The 21,203-nt window shown below is 41.6% G+C and overlaps 2 protein-coding genes across 4 annotated transcripts; one reads left to right on the top strand and one right to left on the bottom strand.

Moving 5' to 3' along the window:
- Positions 1 to 513: 513 nt before the first annotated feature.
- On the bottom strand, positions 514 to 12,124 carry LOC138973193 (cilia- and flagella-associated protein 45-like). 3 transcript variants are annotated; one of them, XM_070345905.1, is made up of 12 exons: positions 11,994 to 12,123; positions 11,031 to 11,317; positions 8,676 to 8,820; positions 8,109 to 8,279; positions 7,628 to 7,738; positions 6,454 to 6,617; positions 6,015 to 6,087; positions 5,732 to 5,839; positions 4,820 to 5,127; positions 4,077 to 4,301; positions 3,369 to 3,477; positions 514 to 1,781 (listed from the first exon to the last, which is right to left on the bottom strand). In XM_070345905.1, exons 1-11 carry the CDS (start codon positions 11,994 to 11,996, stop codon positions 3,396 to 3,398), a joined length of 1,677 nt encoding a protein of 558 aa, XP_070202006.1. In that variant the 5' UTR covers positions 11,997 to 12,123; the 3' UTR covers positions 514 to 1,781; positions 3,369 to 3,395. The 3 variants fall into 3 exon arrangements, with proteins under 3 accessions (XP_070202006.1, XP_070202007.1, XP_070202008.1); XM_070345906.1 differs by having other exon boundaries at positions 3,386 to 3,477; XM_070345907.1 differs by lacking the exon at positions 3,369 to 3,477 and having other exon boundaries at positions 11,994 to 12,124.
- Positions 12,125 to 12,152: 28 nt separating this feature from the next.
- LOC138973195 (large ribosomal subunit protein mL39-like) lies at positions 12,153 to 21,049 on the top strand. Its single transcript, XM_070345908.1, has 9 exons — positions 12,153 to 12,249; positions 15,089 to 15,286; positions 15,649 to 15,788; positions 16,630 to 16,729; positions 17,820 to 17,881; positions 18,600 to 18,860; positions 19,124 to 19,198; positions 20,139 to 20,189; positions 20,873 to 21,049. The coding sequence occupies exons 1-9, from the start codon at positions 12,183 to 12,185 to the stop codon at positions 20,930 to 20,932; spliced, it is 1,014 nt and encodes a 337-aa protein (XP_070202009.1). The 5' UTR covers positions 12,153 to 12,182; the 3' UTR covers positions 20,933 to 21,049.
- Positions 21,050 to 21,203: the final 154 nt, after the last annotated feature.

Below are 21,203 nucleotides of genomic sequence, written 5' to 3'. Positions count from 1 at the left end.
TGTTCTTTCCAGTTTCATAGTTAGTTTCACCTCTGGCTCTGCACCTCAACATGCTCCTTTCATTTCATGCTGTTTATATAGGGAAGGAGTGGTGCAAATATATTCAAACTCACAACATTTTAAATGTTTATCTCCCCATTGTTAATTATGTATACATCAGGGTTGCTCTGATGAATAAAAGCTACAACGCCTAAATTGAAAACTCGCACCCAAAACTCACACCAACAAAAATAAAAATTCTGTGCCTGAATTGTGAAAATACATGCTTATCACTCACAGAGAGAATGAGCTATATTACATATGAATAATACTTATCTATAAATTGCATTTAACAAATGTCACACTTCAAAGAGACATAATTTAGGCATTAAGTGGCTTGAACAAATTTACAAATACAAAACAAGTTTTACCACTACTCATTCGGACACACACTCATACAAAATGATACACAAATTGTAATATTACAATATATAACTGGGTTATCATGCAAACAATACAAAGAGAAGACATCAATGAACTGAAATTCACGTTTATTTTTCTTTCTCGTAAACCCACATGCACTTTATTTGTAAAAACAACTCCATGCTGTGTGCACAACTTTAATCCCCATGCACAGTATTTTGCTTTCAACTTAGCTTTCATAGCATAAAATCATTAATGTTCTGATAAGCTGTTAATACTTTTAGACTGATAAAGCACTTCCCTGTTGTTACACAAAAACATTCCAAATAACATTTGTGCAAAAACATTGTACAACTTTAAAGAGAATAAATTATACTTTTTTTCCTTATAACTTCATAGCCTTTAACATATAGACCCTATCGGTATTCCAAGCTCTCGTAATCTCTCGCAAGCTTCAGAGCATAGCAAAGCATGCAGTACAGCGATCTCGTGCGAGCTGCACAAGCGAAGGTTCGAAGTTCTCGCAATGTTCAAAGCATAACAAAGAGCGTGTCTCGCGAGAGCTGCTCAGATACCGAAAAGGTCTACACTAGACCCCCAAAAATCTTGGTCCTGTTTTTCAATCTTAAATTTAAACTTCATGATCAGATGTTTCCAGTTGACTTAAACGCTGTCCAAAATGCTTTTCACAATAGGAAAGCAAATACCTCATAGAACTCTGTCACATAAATATCACAGACAACATCCCTCTTACAAAATACACACACTCTGTGCATATGTACACAATATGAATGATAGGAAACTTGGAAGCTCCTAAAGATAGCCAGGCATTAAACCACCAGAGCTCAAGAGCAAAAACGTGGACAATATTGGGTTTGGGAAAGGAAGAAATATCTAGAAGCCTTCCCAAATCTGACATGTAAAGGAAAGGGAGAAATGTCCAGCAAAATTGGACGTCTTCACTGAACAAAATCCTGTCTTTCGAAACGAAGATGTAAGGACAATGTCAGGTCCAACCAATATCAAGTACAGTCGATCACAAGTGTGAGAACTTGTAACAGTTTCAATGCTACTACAATGTCATGATTTTACCTGAAGGATGTGGAAAAGAAATGTAGGGGGGTTAAAGAAAACAAGATGATGTTGAACTCTGCACCTCAAAAAGTTGAAATCACAAAGTATTGAACAATAAACAGAGCTTGAAGGCCAAGGAATGACAAATCTGTGGAATAAGAACCGACAGGTAAGCTGTATAATCATGACTTTTTTTTCATTGTCTGGGTCCAGTGGGGAAGATTGAATCCAATTAAGCAGCGACTTGGGGCTGGTTGACCTTTCGTTCCACACCAGCCAGATACTTGTCGGGAATACCAGCATCTCTGCAACAAAGACCAAGGCGTTAGAAACCACATGTCAATTCATGTACAAGTTACCCCAAACAGTTCCACACAAAGTCTGCTTTCTGAAAAGAATGGAAATGACATGAATAGGTGTGTTGCCTTCAACTTAACCCTCATCACTTGGAACACGTGTAGTAGACTGCCGACACACACAGCCTTGAAGGATATTGGGGAAAGAACTATAGTATGAATGCATATTCTCGGAACTCCTTTACATAGTTGTCTTCTGTGTCAATGTGTAAGATTTAAAGAATCTGAAGAATGCGCTAATGTGACCATGCTTCATCAGACTTTTAAAAAAAATATTCTTTTACACTGTTTACTGAAAAGCGCAAAAAGAAACATACTCAAAATACGCTCTACAACTCCCCACACTTAACACTTTGAAGAATTCTGTACTAAAATGCTTCAGTTTGCTCTTTCCTAAATCGATCTGATAGCCAATGAGTCATTTATTTTTTTTACAATTTTTGACAGCATTTACTTTTACGCTTCAACAGAACCCTAGCTGGCTTACATCTACATGCAATTCATATCTGATATTTACAAAAGGTGGAGCATACACAACACACACACACACACATATATATCTGAAGACTGCCAACAAAATGATCTGCACAAATTTCTTGAATAATACCTAAAAAGCCCAAAGCCGTCTGAACATTAAAAGCAACGCAAAGCAGTATGAACATGACAAGCAGCAGCATACCACTCACTGAGGTGAACTAGCTATTCTTTGTCTTCTTTCACAGAGACTAAATAAAACAAAGTCTGTTCTCAAAGTTAGCCTCAACTGCAAGTATATATACCGACTACAGCAAAGAAAGAAAAGCAAGTATATACTGTAGATGAACTGATTCTACCAGCTACATAGACCGAAAAGCTGCTTTTCCTCTGCATAGATGAATTCCAGTAGAGATGTAAACAGTCCATTCACTACTGATTAGAAATAAAAACAAAAAAAGAAGCATCTTCTGCCAAGAAGCTGAGCGTAAAAACAGAAAAAAAAGAAAACACAGATAGATGCAAAGCCAATGGCATAAGCACAATATATAACACACACTGCAACAGCAAAACCCTAGAATGCCTTAAGCACTTATATGATAATAAAAGATATACTGCAAAGCCATGCAAAGCATTGGTCTGTGGGCAAAAACTAGCTACATCATATGTCAGCACAGGAGTCATTAGGATTCCTGCAACCAAAGCTCAATCATAAGCCAAACAAAAGATGAGGATACACAAAACATACACATGCAACCATCCGCACGTTCATTGTCCCAGCTTCATGTGTACAACTTTTCTCACAAAACAGATTGTGTGCTTTCCTCAAGCAGCACTGAACAAAATGTCTGAAGCATAGTGACATACAAACATAGCCAAACGCATAGCTACACCTCAACAAAAATGTTCACAGAACCGCAGCTACGTCAATGAAAGCAGCACAATTAACACCAGCTAGGCAATGAAAGCAGCACAATTAACACCAGCTAGGCAATGAAAGCAGCACAATTAACACCAGCTAGGCAATGCCATATATTACTTCTACACCGACACAACATTTACCGATGAACATGGCACACATTTAAGACTCTAAGCCGCGGCCTGGCTGATATCTCCCACTTTGGCTCTGTGGACAACATGGTGCAGGTATTTCTCTGGGAGACCGGCCTCCCTGCAAACAATGCCAAGGCCAACCGGATGTCACAACATGTGAAGATTTCCATAGAAGGAGATTAAAGTTCATAAAACTGTCAAAAGTGAAAGGTTAAACTGAGTTAGCCCTGATGATCAATCGGCAACCTTTTCACACTCTTGGATCTAAAATATGGGATTTTCTCTTGCATATATTGAAAACTAAATCCTGTCCCTTTTCTGTATCAAGCAATCTACAGGGGATGGTTTCCCTCTCTGTGAGGGTTTAGGTTCCGGAACCCCAAACCACCAACATCACAGCCCAGAGCACTTTCAACAGGTAGTTTCCTCAACTTTTTATGCACACAAAGATCTAATGTTTAGATCAGCAACATCTGTTGGACGACAGCTAGGTTCCTCAAATCATCCATAACAGACAATTTTGTATGAATATTATAAAAGGATGAAAGTGCTTCATTGCTTTTTTGATGCTTCTTACTCTGGCAGGTGCCTGGTGACAGGGACCACATAACTCCCACATACTGTCATTGTTTCTATTTCTATCACTTACTTCTCTTCTTTTCTTAGATCCAGACATTTTTACAATAATGTTCATAAAAAAGTCGTACAAACACCCACCTCAGCTCGCCAAGCTTCTTGCGCTTAACGTTATCCAGTCGTGTGCGGCGAGCGCGAGCCTCTTCGTCCAATTTGACACCCTCCTCAAAGAAGGCGTTGCGCTCCATGATGCGCTCCTGCTCCTTCTTACGGATCTGAGAGCGAACATCGTCAGCATGAGCCAGACGCTTGGAGCGGACATCCAGCTCCTCTCGCTTCTCCTTCTCCACCAGCTCCTTCTGCGCCCTGTCAACACAATAAAAAAAGTGTCTGTCTACTTCAAAGACCTACCATTTTGTTCATCTAACCCTGCCTGCCACCCTCCCCCTTCACGACACCCACCTCAAGACATGCTCACACTCCAGTGGCTTGATTGTAGAAATCAATCAATCAATCAATCAATCAATATGAGGCTTATATCGCGCGTATTCCGTGGGTACAGTTCTAAGCGCAGGGATTTTTTATTTTTTTACTTTTTGTATGCAATTTATGTCGCGCACATATTCAAGGCGCAGGGATTTATTTATGCCGTGTGAGATGGAATTTTTTTACACAATACATCACGCATTCACATCGGCCAGCAGATTGCAGCCGAAATAAGAAAGCGTTGTTTCTATACCGCTTAATGTCACCATCAAATGGTAGTCTCATGGTGCTTTTTGGATATCTCCAAGCCTGTATCAGGAAGTCCATACTATATCCGTCTTATCTGTAATCCACATACACACATACACCAATGAGCGGCCCAAACCCACAAAACCCACCTGAGAACACGCTCAAACTCCTGTCGTTCTCGCTGGGCCTGCACAGCCAGGTAGTGCTCCTTCTGCAGCATCTGCTGGTGTCGGGCATGCTCCAGCATGGCCTCAGTCTCCGCCTTCTTGCGTGCCTCGCTGGCCTCCTTGGAGCGCCAATCACGCTCCGCCTGTTCCTGGGCGCGCTTGGCTCGTAGGGCGTCACGCTCTGATTGCTCGTCTTTCGCGCGCTCCTGCAGTGCTCGCAGTCTGGCCGTCTCTTTCTCTTTCTCGATTCGGATTCTCTCTTGTTCGCGCTCGTACGCTTGTTCTCTTTCCTGGACAGAGAGATCATTAATATGTGCGTGTACGTCTCAAAATGCAGACAGAACAAAGTGTGTAAAACAGTCAAATTAATTTTAGAGGCAAACAGGAGTGAGTGTGGGGTAATAGCCTATCAGTGTCTCACCGGCAGTCATTCAACCTATCAGTGTCTCACCGGCAGTCATTCAACCTATCAGTGTCTCACCGGCAGTCATTCAACCTATAAATAGCCTATCAGTGTCTCACCGGCAGTCATTCAACCTATCAGTGTCTCACCGGCAGTCATTCAACCTATCAGTGTCTCACCGGCAGTCATTCAACCTATCAGTGTCTCACCGGCAGTCTTTCAACCTATCAGTGTCTCACCGGCAGTCATTCAACCTATCAGTGTCTCACCGGCAGTCATTCAACCTATCAGGGTCTCACCGGCAGTCATTCAACCTATCAGTGTCTCACTGGCAGTCATTCAACCTATCAGTGTCTCACCGGCAGTCATTCAACCTATCAGTGTCTCACCAGCAGTCATTCAACCTATCAGTGTCTCACCGGCAGTCATTCAACCTATCAGTGTCTCACCGGCAGTCATTCAACCTATAAATAGCTTAATGTGTTACTTACAGCTTTCTTCCTCTGGTACTCGAGGACTTTATGCTCCTCGTGCTTCTCCTGTTCTTTCTTCACGTCCTTACGTCGCAGAATTTCTCTGTTGGCCTTGTTCAGCTCTTCCTGTACACAGCACAAACAATTATTTAATTGATGGATGGATGGATGGATGGATGGATGGACAGATGGATGAATGGATGTTCTCTTCACACAGTATTCTCCGTGAGGTTAATTAATGAATGAGCGAGTACACAGATGTACAAAATGAAAGACGAAGAGTTGATGAAGTGTAGCTCACCCTGAGGTATGTCTGCTCATTCTTTCTCTTCTCCACCGCAGATTGGTCCTCGTCCATCAGTTTCTCAACGTACCTGAAAGCCACACAGGTAATAGGTTAACACCCATGATGGTCTCCCCATTTAGTGTGTGTGTATGTATGTGTGTGTGTGTGTGTGTGTCTGTGTATGCATCAGTGTCATTGTACATGTATCAGTTGTTCATCCCATGCTACAGGTAGATCTAATGGAACCAACATCACTTCAATCTCTCTCTCTCTCTCTCTCTCTCTCTCTCTCTCTCTCTCTCTCTCTCTCTCTCTCTCTCTCTCTCTCTCTCTCTCTCTCTCTCTCTCTCTCTCTCTCTCTCTCTCTCTCTCTCTCTCTCTCTCTCTCTCTCTCTCTCTCTCTCTCTCTCTCTCTCTCTCTCTCTGAAAAACAAAGGCCAAAGCCATGTCTGACTTCTGCATCTGGATGTTCTCCTGGTCTTTGCGCTCCAGCTCAAAGAGTCGCTCCTGCTCGTTCTCGTGGATCTGCTCCATCAGCTTGGCGGCGCCCATCAGCTGCTCACCCTTCCGCTGCCGCTCGATCTCCTCCTGGATTTTGATGGAGGACTGTCGGTCCACCTGACACACACACAAGTCACCAGTGTTATAATTATGTTGTAAGGTTTCGGTAACAACGCAGACACAACAACCCGTGTTTTATTCAATTTTCACTTTGATACTTTTACGGTTTTGTTTGAAGTTCACGAATGGACCCGCAGCAAATATTCCCACCCTCATCACCAGTTTCTACCTGCCGTTAGTTGATATAGTGGAACCCCCCTTCAAAGACCTCCACAAATCTGAGAAAATCAGGTCTTAAAAAAGAAGGAGTCTTAAAATGGGGGTCAATTTAAAAAAGATATGAACAGAAAAACTGAACAATTAAGGTCTTATAATGGAGGAAGTCTTAAATTGGGGGTCTAAAACAGGGGGTCCCCTGTATTTCTCATGTCCTTCACCAATCCTGGTTTGCAAGTTACCAGTGTATCTGACAAAGAGGGCCCCAAAGGGGGGGGTATCATCACGATCACGGGAAGGGACATTTTTAGCTTTCACGATCACAGTTACCTTGATTTTTGTTTTCACGATCACGAACACCTTGACGAATAGAGGAGCATAGAGTGATACAGCTGTGAAAAATGTACGTTGAAAATAAATGCTTTGCAATAATGCCCATCACGACCACGAAAACAAATGACGATCATGATCATGAGACTTGATTTTTTTGTCATCACGGATCACGGGCAAAGTCCCATCACGATCACAGAAATGGAAATTTCGGCAATCACGGTCACAGAAAGGTCAAAAATCGCCAATCACGATCACGATTTTAAACCCTTTGGGGCCCTCGACAAACTAACAAGCTGACACACAAAGAAGAGGACGGAAACACAAACAAGTAAACTCACATACAAACAGACTACACAAACAAGTAAACTCACATACAAACAGACTCACAAACAAGTAAACTCACATACAAACAGACTACACAAACAAGTAAACTCACATACAAACAGACTACACAAACAAGTAAACTCACATACAAACAGACTACACAAACAAGTAAACTCACATACAAACAGACTCACCTCCATCATTGTATCCAGTCTCTTTTCTTCGTCACACAGTTCCTTTGAGATCTGTCCCTTCTCCAGGATCTGAGCGTCGCGAATGGCATGGCATTTTGCGTTCAGGATCATCTGCAGACAAACCATGAGCAATCTAAGTTAAAACAAGGGTGTTGATAAAACTCTTTCTATATCTTAATACTATGGACAAGTATGACAACTGAGCATAAGCATGACAACTGCTATTTTGTTTCTTTGTTCCGTTGTTCTGGATTCATCTGAGGGATTTTCACAGATGAAAAGAAATAGGACAAAGAATATAAAAAAGTATATTTAATGTGTATACACACACACTCTTTCTCTCTCTCTCTCATACTCACACACACAGACACGCACACACACACACACACACTTGCAGACACCGCACACACACACACACTCACACACACCACACACCACACACACACACACACACACTCGCAGACACCACACACACACACACCTCATTGAGATGCTTAATCTCATCCTCCTGTTCCACGCGCATGGCGTTAGCGCGTGCCAAGAGATGCTCAGCCTTTTCCTTGGCCTCCAGCTCCAGGTCACTGAGGGGAAGGTTCTTTTCACGCGCCATGTCAAGCTGCTTCATCTGGGTTTTGCGGTGACTAGCTGCCTCCTAGAAACCATACATACACACAACGTCACCATCTCTTGCTAGCAGAGGTACAAAAACATTACAACATTCAACAGTGAAACCCATGTTTTCAGAACACACCCCCCCCCCCCCCCCCCCCTCTCTGACTCTAAGGCTTTCCATGTTTTTGAAATGTTGTGTTGAGAACTACGGCCATTTTCAGGCCTGATGTTATCACCTGTTTGGTGGTCTGAAATGGCAGAGGAGGTGAGAGTCATACAAAGAAAAATGTGTACATGTGATGCCAATGCAGCACATTGGGAATATCTCTCTCTCCCTCCCCTTCCCCTTCCCCCCTCTCTATCTCTCTCTCCCATATCTCCACTTTTCTCTCTGTCTGTCTCTATCCCTCTCTCTCCCTCTCTGTTGCATACTTACGATGGAACACATCTTCTCTTCCTTCATTCTCTCAAGCTCCATCAGTCTTTCCTCTTTGCTCTGGACTCTGGAAGCTTGCAGGATGCGGTAAAACTGGTCGCGTGGCAAAATGAGGGACTCGCCTGAGGGATCCTCAGAGGGAACACTGTCAGAATAAAACAATCATTGTAGTTCCTGATTCAAGACACACGGTTGTGGTCAAGCTGTGTGTGTGCTTGAGTGGAACGTGATAGGATGGGTTGTGGTCAAGCTGTGTGTGTGCTTGAGTGGAACGTGATAGGATGGGTTGTGGTCAAGCTGTGTGTGTGCTTGAGTGGAACGTGATAGGATGGGTTGTGGTCAAGCTATGTGTGTGCTTGAGTGGAACGTGATAGGATGGGTTGTGGTCAAGCTATGTGTGTGCTTGAGTGGAACGTGATAGGATGGGTTGTGCACGTGAAGGGTACCAGAAAGCAGTGTGTATCCTATGACCTGCCTCTTTGTCTCTCTTACCTGAGGAGGTGAATACGCTAAGGAAATCTATGGTAAGCAAATGGATAATCTATGGTTACAGAAGCATTTCTCTATTTTGGTTGCAAGAATAATATATATTCATCAGCAAACAAGATTAGTCGCCTTTCTGAAAAAGTATTTATTAGAAACACTGTCATTGTTTTTTAAAAAGAAGTGATGAAATGCCATTCAAACAATACATGTACATTTGCTCAACTAGGACAACAATGTTACATTTGTTTTACCAAGCAATTACAAAATAAAACTCAAAAACAGATCATTTTTGAGAGAATGAAAAAAAAAATCCAGGGGGAAAACTCTGTTTGTCGAAGCCCCTCGCAAACGTTAACATTCACGCATTCGGCTCATTTCAAGTCATTCTAAGACAATCTCGTGAGTTTAAATACTGCTGACAAGTTTCGGCATTTGTTAACTATCCAAACTGTGCCGTTGAAGCACTACAATTACATGTAGCGGTTAATATTCAATCTGAAAGCGTCACCGGCACGCAGCCTCGGTTCAAAGGTCACTGTGTTGGTGTTCAATGCGAGTAACTCTCGAACAAACTAATCAAGGATCAATTTCAGCAGCAGAGTCATTATCTAACTAAGCTTTTTCGGCAAGAGAAAACTATAAATAAAAATATAGGCATTCTGTTTTATCAGTTTGATGTTCAAATTCAGTAATACATGCGGGGAACAGAATGAATATTGTTATGTGGAAGGTCTCTGTCGAGAGGAAAATAGACAAGAGCAGATTTGTGTTGAAAAAGTTAGTGTTTTCGATGAAAACATCGTGGTCAAGGAATAAATAGCCTTACAGTTACACACCTTGTCATGAATAGCTTGCATATTTTTCCTTGGGTAGATTTTCATGTACCTGACAAATATGCAAGCTATTCAGAACTCAGGGTGTGAAACCTATATATGTGAGAGTGTGTTTGTGTGTGTGTGTGTGTGTGTGTGTGTGTGTGTGTGTGTGTGTGTGTGTGTGTGTGTGTGTGTGTGATTTTTTTTATCTGGCAAGTGACTTCACACATGCACACACACACACACACACACACACACACACACACACACACACACACACACACACACACACACACACACACACACACACACACACACACACACACACCAGGCATGGGAATTGAAAATTGTAAAAAAGGCGGAAAATTTATAACTGAAGACGTGAAGCGTCAAGTCGACGGCGCAAAGCGCCTAGCCTTACTAGGGGGGTCCGGGGGCATGCCCCCCCGGAAATTTGTTTTCTCCAAAGAACCCAGATGGTGCAATCTGGTGTCATCTGAGCTCCAAGTTTGCCATTAAATTCTGTTTTTAGAATCAGAGTTTTTAGTACAAAAATGTACCAATTTTTGCTTCTTTGAAGAAAAAATATATATACATGTATTATATGGTTTAAATTTGTAAAAAAAATTGATCTGTTGAGACAAACAGGAAAATGTAACTTGTAACACAATCTGTGCAATCTGGTTTACTTTCAAACATAAAAGTTCAATAACTGAGGCGGGCGGTAGCAGTGCGTGAACAAAGTACGGAAAGTTTTCGAGGGCTTTTGCGCAAAGGCCAAAGTAACCGGTGCTTTTTTTGTGTGCCTCCCCCCTTTATTTTTTAGGCGGACACTTTTGCATTTTCGGCGGAACAATTCCCATGCCTGACACACACACACACACACACACACACACACACACACACACACACACACACACACACACACACACACACACCTGTCTCTGCCTGTTTGCCTGGCCTCCTGCCAGCCTCCATCAGTCTATCTCCTTCTCTTTCTCTCTTCCCCCTAGGCCCTCCTTCCCCTTTCCCCCCATCTTTCAGACACACTCACGTGAGACTTCTGATCAGATCTTTGGTGATGATTTGCACAGTCTCTTTGTTGTTCTTCTTCTTGCCGCTCCTGTTGTTCTTTCGGACCTGAGCCTCCCTCTCGATGGGCGCCTCGTTGCCAGCCCATTTATCCTTCAGCATGTCTTTCCTTGTCTTTTCAGCATTTGACCCACCAAACAACGCCTCATCGACATTTGAAGTGTGGCTGATGACACGATACTGTCGAGTTTTGCCGCGGCGAGAATTGCCTGAGGCAGAACTGCCAGAGACAGAAATGGCGCTCCCAGGCTGCAAACAAACAAGAAAATGTGTCATTTTTTGGTACAATCTGCTGGGTGGGTTTGTGATCTGAGGACTTATAAGATTGTTGGTGGGAGGGGCTGGGGGATCCTGTCTGTTTGAAATGCATGTCTCAAAGAGAAAAAGGGCTTTTTTTCTCTCACAACAATGTTTCTTTTTTTTAAAGTTTGCTGTTTAGATCTGCTCTCCCAACCATATCCTCATGTGAACATCTTTCTGTGAAGAAAAGTATAATTTGTTCACTGTGTACTATTCAGTGTGTGAGAAATGTAATGCAGTATCATTGACTCTTTCCAATGACAAAATCTCAGAAAAGAGGACACTTTCGTCCCAAAGTATTGAGCCTCTGTGTGAGTTCCAGTTGCTCAGTTATCTAAACAACAGTCTTGACAGTAGAGAGCAGCAAACTATTCATTAATGTAATCTTCCCTCTGCTTAATACCCAAGTCAATTTAGCTAAAGTAACACCCTTTACATGTTCTACTTGGCATAAATCAAAGAAGACGTAATTTGATATGCACTGCCTAGCTGTCGTATTTGTGTGGTGAGTACAAGCGTGTAACTGAGTTTTTCACAAATGTCAGCGAGAGATTTGATCAGATGCTGAGAAAAATTGACCGAACAGACCAATTTGCAAGTACAGGAAGATAAATTGTGCACTTACCATGTTGTGAGTTCAGAAAAATGTAGGAAAACAAGTCCCGAATGTGATGAAATTGTCCGAAGTAGTCACGTCAAAAGCTCAGAGGAGAAGCAGGCCATCATTTACAATGCGATCTCCTTGGATACAACGCCTGTGCGCATGCCTACGGGAAGACAACTCTTAGTACAATTTCCGCTTACCGGAGAAAACATGGCGACCTCCTGTCGAAGTCTTGCCCTTCTGAGGATTTTCCTCGCGAAATCAAAGCCTGCAGCGCGTATGTAAAATAACACATTTGCATCGATTAACTGTAGTTTATTTTGTGTTTCCTTTAGCGTTGCCAGTGTGCATTATTTTTGTTAACGTTTCGTGGAAACCGAGATAAGTAGAGGTTACATGCCGAGTCTCAGTGATTATCAAAAATAATGGTCGAACTCCAAGTTAGCGGATAATGAAAAATGCGAGCTTCAGCGAGCTTTTTCATGACCGCGAACTGAGACCATTATTTTTGATAAGGCAAAAAAAAAAAATAGTCTGTTTACGGTAACCCGACCGACCCTATTTTTTTCGCGCGACCCTAGACTTTTTTTTGGCATTTGGGAAAAAACAAAAACCTTTTGGTTTTTTTTGCAAAATAACGTAAAAATATGTTTTTTTGGAAAAAAAAAAAATTTCCCGACCTACCGACCCTATTTTTTTGGCCTATGTAACCGTAAACAGACCTATTTTTTGGGGGGCCTAATCACTGAGACGAGGTATGTAACCTCTTTATTCCTCCTTTCTTCAGTTATTCAAATAAAAGAGGAGTTTTTGTGCGAAAGTTTGATCGAATCATATTCACCTAACCAGTCTACCTGCGCAGGCGATCGATTAATGCGCGGTTGTATAGTTCCGTGCAAATCATTCAATTCTGTTAACACTTCTTGTCAGTTTCCATGTTTTGAACTAAAATCAAGTACACAGTTATGTTGTCATTCTGCTGTGGCGGTACAGGCAGATAGTGTGTGTTCTGTTCATGTTTTGGTATCGCTCAGGAAATGTTCTTTCCTCGAATGTGACTAGCAGACGAAGTTTTACACCCGTGTTCCAACGTTAAAAACTGTATGAAGTTCAGTTTTCTGGGGCAAAATAGTGTATGAAACCGCTGCATATTCTTTAAGTTGATTAAATGTTTGCAATTGATTGCGTGTGATCTGTTTATAAAATGAAATATTGTTGAAAACTGACCGTCGGATTGCAGTCTTGTCGATGCACCCGAAATCTGGAAGGGGAACTACTCGTGTCGCTAGACAAAATATGAGAGTTACTTTTCCTTGGAATCTTGCAAGCGATAAACGATTGTGCACGGCAGATCTGAATTCAGAAAACAACCAAACTCATGGATTTTATATTGAGATTCATGTGTTCAAGCCTGTAGTTGCTGGTTTAAATGCGGCATGGTTGTATTGTTTGCTCCGGAAATGTACATTAGAGTGTTCTGAACTTTTGAGTCGCAAAAAGTAGATCCACAATGTGTACAGTCTCTACCCATGAGCTATCGAGGATTCAGGCCCGTTGTTGGGTAAGTGATTTTGGTTGTTGGGTAAGTTACCGAAAAATAACTAGCCCTACAAGTTTACAGAGAGAAAGAAGCAGAGGGGGGAATAAACTCTCTGGATCTGGATGTTGTTCGTGGGGTTTTAGGTCACACTCACAGGAGCCGACTTCGAATGTTATGTACACTACAGTAAACACAGTGTGTGTCTGTCGTCCAGGGTTAATTCACACAGTGCAGTGCGCATTCGTCACATACATATTTGTGTGTGTCTCTGAGTTGCATTTTGTTTAAAAATCAACGGAGTGGCTGGGGATCCGGAGCCCCCAGGATCGGGATCCGGCAGTCACCACAAAATAGACTTTCCTATTTTTCACCTATCAGTCAGTTTGCCTCTTTAGCTCAGTCGGTAGTGAAATGCGCTAGAGATCATGAGGTCGCCGGTTCGAGCCTTGCCATTGTCAGTCCATTTTTACTTTTGCTGTAAAAAAATAGTCTGATTAACTTAATTATTTCCCCCCCTTTTAAATTTTCTTGGCTCTATTCTTTATTCCAAAGCATTTCGGTGATCGAACTGAGATCGCTACAACAAATCAGCTTACGAGTCACTCAGTGATGCGGCATTGCATGGCCATTGCCCGGATCACTGAATTCGTTCGTGAACCAAGCAACGTGTATCACTGGTCCCAAGGCTAGACTGAAGCAGCATTAGTTAAAAACAAAAAGCAGTAAATAAATACTTAACATGGAAAAAAAAAAAACATGTTTTATTTATTGTTAAAGATAAATCTACTTTGCATCAAGATACTTGGACAGAATCTCGCTGACATCTGCGAACAAACCGCATCTCTCGCTACGGTCAGTCACTCATCAGTGACCGCGCTGTTGCCGAAATACACGTCTTTGTGAATTCAACACTGATCATTATCAATCTTTCTCCACAGTTCTTTGAATTGAACAGCGATTAGAAACTCCTACACAAACACAAAATAATGGTTTACAGGGTCAATGCCGTTTCCTGAGCCTGGGGGCTTGAGCACTGACTCGCCAGTGCTTGAGCCCCCAGGCTCGGGAACCGGCTCGCCGGACCTCCAGCCACGGCCAAAATTCAAGAGCAGTGTCTGAAAATGTCTGAAGTACCTCAAATATATATATAGATCGTGACAACTGACATAGACTTTTTTTACACCGCTGCACATTGCCACCTTTTTGTGTATTTTTTCATCAACTTTGGAAGGATGCCTCATGGACCTCAACCACTGATCAAGTCAAGTCAAGTCAAATTGAAATAAGCTGTGAGAACCGTGGTAATACGTTGAAACTGAGGGAAAATCGTGATGAAAAGTGATAATTTTGACTTTGAAATCCGGTTCATTTTGTAGCCTTATTTTACATGTTCAAGAGACAGACGCAACTGACGGACTGTTGACAGCCAGATTTAATTTCGGGCACTATTCTTGAATTTTACGCATTATGGTTGTGTGCAGATTGTCACTGTTGTTCTTTATAAACTTGCAGTTGTATCCAGTGAAGTTACAAAAGATTCAGCTTACTGATCAATAAACTATTTCTTTGCTTGCAGGTTGTATCCACACAGAGAGTAAAGTGACTAACTCCTTGGTTCGAGAGAAGCGAAATGCACTGTTCGAGTCAGAGAAACAGCGGCAACTGTCGCTGGTGTCACGCATTGAGAAAATCGAGGTGCAGTACAAAGGACAACCAGAAGACTGCACGCTTGTGATGAATAAAAACCTCTCCACACCCTTCAACTGTGCTATGCGTAAGTTGTCTGAGTTTGGTTGGGTGGAAGTGGAAGGTGGTCATATTGTGTCCTCTTGAAATACTTTTATTGAAGATGTTTGATAGAGCAGTGACTGTTTTATAAACAAGAAGTGTAAGTTGTAACTGTAAGCCACTTTCAGCTAGATTCTTAGTTTTGACGTTCTTCTGGCATATTGTCTGACACAGACAATCAATACTGGATGAGACTATGACAGCTTTCTGGCTGCGCGAATGATTAAAAATGGAAATAGATTTTTTTTTTTAATATCAGTACATCATTGCTGATCTTTGGAGTCAACAGAGACATAATTATATTTATTATTATTATGTATAATTCTAAATGAAATTCTGTGTTTTCAGACATTGAGGAAGTAGTGATGTCCAGGTCAGTCCTAGCGCTGGTGAATGGAGAGCCGTGGGACATGCACCGACCGCTCAAGGAGAGCTGTCAACTGCACTTCATGCACTTTGAGGATGAAAATCCAACCCTTGCAAATGAGGTAACAAAAATTCTGGAGAACAGTAAGTTTTGATTTCCTCTTAGCCTCAGGAATGTTCTTTTTTTCTCTAATGTTCTGCTTTGTCTGCTCATTTTTATCTTCATTTTCATTATTTTAATATCCCATTGCTAGAAATCTGATCAACAAAGGGAAGTAAGCGCTCTCAGCCCTGAAAGTCCAAACAATTGTGCACTAGCCAAAGGCTAGTGATTCTGAAAATGTACTAGACAGAGAGAAAACTTTACTATCCAAACCAATAATTTGTTCAGCAACTTTACTCGCATTGGCGAATAGATGAACATTTCTACTTGCCAGTTACATGTTTCTACTCGCCATGGCGAGTAAAATACTTGCCACTTTCAGGGCTGGCTCTAATGCACACAACATGTGTAATAGAGTAAATGAGAATTATGCGGAACCTGTCTCCTGGCACCTGAGAGAATAACAAGCATTGACATGAACAAGCGACTTTCATCCTCAAGAAAGAATGATCGCCGCAAACTCATATGTTCCTCATTCTACAAGGCACTCTAACTTCCATTGCTAGGAAATTCTGGTAAGAGCCTGGATGTTACTCTCTTGATCAGCTCTCTGCATCAGATGGAAGACATTGCCTATTCCTTTACCCTGTGGTTTCATTCTAGTGAAATAAAGTCTTTATGTGTATCTGTCTTCATTTGTGTTTAATAAGTATTATCAATAGGATGTTATTGTTTCTACTGTTAACGTTATTTGTTTTGTACATGTGATGAAGTAAAACCACATTTTACAGATCGTTAGTTTTCTTGTAAACATGTTTGATGCATGACATTTGTGAGGATGAGTCACATTGTGTGTGCAGGCATTCTGGAGGTCGTGCTCGTTCATGCTTGGCTATGTCCTGGAGACAGCGTTCAAAGAGCAGCATTATGTGCAGCTGTGCAGTTTTCCTGTACCAAACGGTACGCCATACGTTTTGTTGCTTGTGTTTTTATCGCTTTTTTGAAGTTTAAAACAACCTCACATGCTTGTCGAAAGAAAAGATAAAAACATTAAAATGATGTTGCAACAAGAAGGGTCACAGGTACAGTCTGAGCGTTGAATATGCTGACAAATTAATTGTGAGAAAGGCTTTAAATGAATAAATCAAATAGCTTCTTTTCTTCTGAACCTAGTCTGGGTTCTTGTTATCTGCTATCTGCAGTTTTTGAACGATTCTTGCAAAAACTCGAGATTCAGATTGATTTTACCGAGCTTTTTTTTCTTGTTTAACATTTCGCCTGAGTTTTTTGTTCTTGCTCAACATTTTGATTAAATAAGAAAAGAAGTCGGTGATGAGTTGATTCTTTACTGAAAACAAAAAACAAACATGACGTTTCGGATCATAGATCCTTCGACAGATCAAAAAAAAGTGAATGAAAATACGTCACAGCAAAAAACACGTCAAAAAAACGTCATTAATCTCTCTCGCAAAAAACGTCATACACACACAAGTCTTACGTCATACGTAGCGCGCAAAACGTCATTACTCTCTCCTGCTATAGACGTCATAAACACACAAGTCTTACGTAATACGTCACGCTCGCTTGCTCTCTCTCTCTCTCTCTCTCTCTCTCTCTCTCTCTCTCTCTCTCTCTCTCTCTCTCTCTCTCTCTCTCTCTCTCTCTCTCTCTCCTGGGATGTCTTTGATGAGGGTTGTCACTACTCTCTGATGTTGAGACCAAGAGGCTTTGTTGTTCCTAGCCTCATGATCAAGTTTGTCTCCAGAAATTTGCGATGCACAACATCGGTGTGGTTCTGCCACACAGCAGCGATGGACATGTGCTGCAGATGATGAAAGTTACTGTTGAAATGGTTTCCCACTGGGGTGTCCGTTTGGCACCTAACCGCTCTCACATGTTCCTCCAGTCTTAAATTTTGATTAAAGTTTAGAACAGAAGCTTGTAAAATTCACAGGTTTTGCTTTTGTTTAAGAGGAGGATTGCATAAGTTAAATCATAACCCCTTTTAAAAAAAAAAAAGGTTTTTACTGTTTGATTGTTTTCTTTTCAGTGAGAAGTGGCAGCTTTGTGTATGATGCAGACCTGGGACTTGAAGACTGGAGACCAAATTCTGTGAGCGCTGAATGTTGTAAATTACTGTGAATTTTGTAACACTAACAATGGTAAAGTCAACCGGCATGGTTGGCCTAGTGGTAAGGCGTCCGCTCCGTGATCGGGAGGTCGTGGGTTTGAACCCCGGCCGGGTCATACCTAAGACTTTAAAATTGGCAATCTAGTGGCTGCTCCGCCTGGCGTCTGGCATTATGGGGTTAGTGCTAGGACTGGTTGGTCCGGTGTCAGAATAATGTGACTGGGTGAGACATGAAGCCTGTGCTGCGACTTCTGTCTTGTGTGTGGCGCACGTTAAATGTCAAAGCAGCACCGCCCTGATATGGCCCTTCGTGGTCGGCTGGGCATTAAGCCATCAAACAAACAAACAAAAATGGTAAAGTCATTTCACAGAGACCCTTGGAATAGTAGGAACTATTTTCTTTGGTGAAGTGGTAGGTTTTTTATTCACAAAAGCAAGAGACACTTCTTTACTGCCCTATCAAATTTAAGAACAGGAAATCATCCCATCAGAATGAAACGCAGAAGTGGTAAAGAAAACAAAGGAGCAGGCAACAAAACTAACAAGCTATGTCTTGTACATTTTATGTAATGATGTGTGATTTTCTTCTTTTTGTGGATCGCCTTTACACTTGGAGTCCAGCTCTGGAAAGATGATGTGTGATGATTATTCTTGATCTACCCGACATTGTGATGATAAGTATATACCTCTGTCCAACAGATAGAACTGAACACACTGAGCCGTACAGGGTTCAAGCTGTTCTTCAAGGAATACCGCTTCGAGCGTCTTAAAGTTGATGCCTCCGTAGCGCTGAACATGTTTGCAGACAACCGTTTCAAGACGACACAGATCCCCTCCATTGCGAGCAGATCAGAGTCTGGGTCAACCGTGACGGTGTACCGCATGGGTGACCACGTAGACATCACAGGTGGACCTCTTATCTCCAACACTGGGCAGCTTGGGCGCTTCAATGTCACCGCGGTGAGTGTTTTGGAGTTTGCATGGAGAAAGGATGATGTGTGGTGCCATTCACCACAACAAAGGCTGTAAGAATGTTTGGAGAACAACCTATCTGTGTGTGTGCGTGTGTGAGTGTGATAAGGAGGTTTGTACTTGTGCAAAGGTTTGCCTGCAATGGAACTATGCATTGATTGATCTAGTGTTTGGTTGGTTGATTGATTTTCTCTTCGTTTTCTTTCACATCACTGCTTTGAGCTGATGAGTTTTTTGTGTGCATTCTCTAGTTCCATGACATAGAGAGCTCCAGCTACGGACCACTGACAAGAGTGCAAGGAACAGCTTTACCTGTCCAATTACCTGTAAGCTTGTGTGTGTGTGTGTGTGTGTGTGTGTGTGTGTGTGTGTGTGTGTGCGCGTGTATTCATATATGTGTGCAATATGTTCATACATGCATGTGTATGTATTCCTACTGAATAATCTATCATTATTAGTCACTTGAGAAAAAGTGACTCTATGTAATCGGTCAGTGTTAGTCTGTCCGGCCGGCCGTCCGTAGACACCACCTTAACGTTGGACTTTTCTCGGAAACTATCAAAGCGATCGGGCTCATATTTTGTTTAGTCGTGACCTCCAATGACCTCTACACTTTAACGATGGTTTCGTTGACCTTTGACCTTTTTCAAGGTCACAGGTCAGCGTCAAAGGAAAAATTAGACATTTTATATCTTTGACAAAGTTCATCGGATGTGATTGAAACTTTGTAGGATTATTCTTTACATCAAAGTATTTACATCTGTAGCCTTTTACGAACGTTATCAGAAAAACAAGGGAGATAACTAGCCTTTTCTGTTCGGCAACACACAACTTAACGTTGGGCTTTTCTCGGAAACTATAAAAGTGACCGGGCTCAAATTTTATGTGAACGTGACTCCCAGTGACCTCTACACTTTGACGTCTGCTTTGGTGACCTTTGACCTTTTTCAAGGTCACAGGTATGCTTCAGGTATGCATTGTGTTGTGAATAGCAATTTCTTCCTGTCCATCTGATGCCTCATATAATATTCAGAACTGCGAAAGTGACTCGATCGAGCGTTTGCTCTTCTTGTTTAACAGTGATATTATGTCATAAATGAATAAGCATGATGCTCAGTTTAAATGGAAACCGAACACAACAACGTTAGTCAGTCGAATCAAGCATTAAACAACAGTTATACAGTTTTAACTTTGTTGGTCTGGTCAGTGGACAATGTGTTTTGTAGTGGGGAGTGTGGCTCATTGGTTGTGCATGTATGTTTACAGATGCACTATTGGTCATATGAGAACATTATCGCAAAGAGAGCCCAAAAACTGGTGAGTGTTAGTTCATAGAACATATCTGATTGGTAAATGTTGATGCTTGTAGTGTGACATTGGATTTTGAATGTTCGTAGTTTGTTCAAGCAATCATGTTCACCACCATAGATCTGTCAAGATTTGTAAATGAAATAAGATCTGTCAAGATTTGTAAAAGAAATAAGGATGCTTTGTGTAGACACCAGGACAAATCTGTGACAGTAAACATGATTGTGTACGCGGGGAGGTGGTATTTTTAAAATCTCACAATCTCCAGGTACAATGACAAAAGTGCAGCTCAGAGAACATAACTACTTTTGATGTTCTAACAAGATTTTAGGTACCAACTGTAAAAGAATGTAAGTAAAATTCTACCTTTTATTGTGGTACGCCTTAAATGTAAATAGCTTTTAAAAAGTAGGCCAAGAACAACTCACAGAATAAGATTGATGGGTTCTCTAGACAATAAAGAACAAAACAAAGCAAACTTTTGAGTTAGTCTGATGTCTGCACTCTAATCACATCAAAAAGAAATCATACAGAAGGAAAAACAGTTGGTATTTAAATCAGAGGGGGAATTTTTTTTCTAGGGGGGTGGAATGACTAGGGTGTCACATTGATGACAAAAAGAAAAAACTGTTTCAGACAAAAACAATGTGGGTTTTGTTTCCATTATTGAGTGGTGAATGGTGTATTTTCAGAACACAGCTCCAGTGCCAGAACTGAAACAGGCTCAGCCACTGCAGTCATCAGCATCTTAGCGATAGGAGAGACGAACATGTGTTGATGGTTTCAAGTGTTTGTGGCTGTTGTGTATGAATTGTGTGTACAGCATGTAGAGTTTGTTTAACATGAAAAGAACGAATGGTGACTGATCAGTCTGCTTCCTTTGTTGTTCTGAGTGAATCATCGCATGCTGGAGAGTGTTTTGTAGTTAGGCTGTGGTGTGTACTCACACACACACACACACACACACACACACACACATCTGTATGATAAGGATAGAAATGTCAAAAATGTGTACGCTCAAAT

The sequence above is a fragment of the Littorina saxatilis genome, linkage group LG8 (assembly GCF_037325665.1).
Source record: "Littorina saxatilis isolate snail1 linkage group LG8, US_GU_Lsax_2.0, whole genome shotgun sequence".
Classification (NCBI taxonomy): Eukaryota; Metazoa; Mollusca; class Gastropoda; order Littorinimorpha; family Littorinidae; genus Littorina; species Littorina saxatilis.
Note: the sequence above shows the minus strand (reverse complement) of the source record. Positions and strands in the feature narration are given on the sequence as shown.

Coding starts and splice junctions, on each gene's coding strand:
- LOC138973193 (XM_070345905.1), bottom strand. Junction 5,840..6,014: donor ATGAGCAGACATACCTCAGG/GTGAGCTACACT, acceptor TGCTGTGTACAG/GAAGAGCTGAACAAGGCCAA. Junction 5,128..5,731: donor AGTACCAGAGGAAGAAAGCT/GTAAGTAACACA, acceptor CTCTCTGTCCAG/GAAAGAGAACAAGCGTACGA.
- LOC138973195 (XM_070345908.1), top strand. CDS start 12,183: ATGGCGACCTCCTGTCGAAGTCTTGCCCTTCTGAGGATTTTCCTCGCG. Junction 15,287..15,648: donor ACCCTTCAACTGTGCTATGC/GTAAGTTGTCTG, acceptor CTGTGTTTTCAG/ACATTGAGGAAGTAGTGATG. Junction 18,861..19,123: donor GGCGCTTCAATGTCACCGCG/GTGAGTGTTTTG, acceptor TGCATTCTCTAG/TTCCATGACATAGAGAGCTC.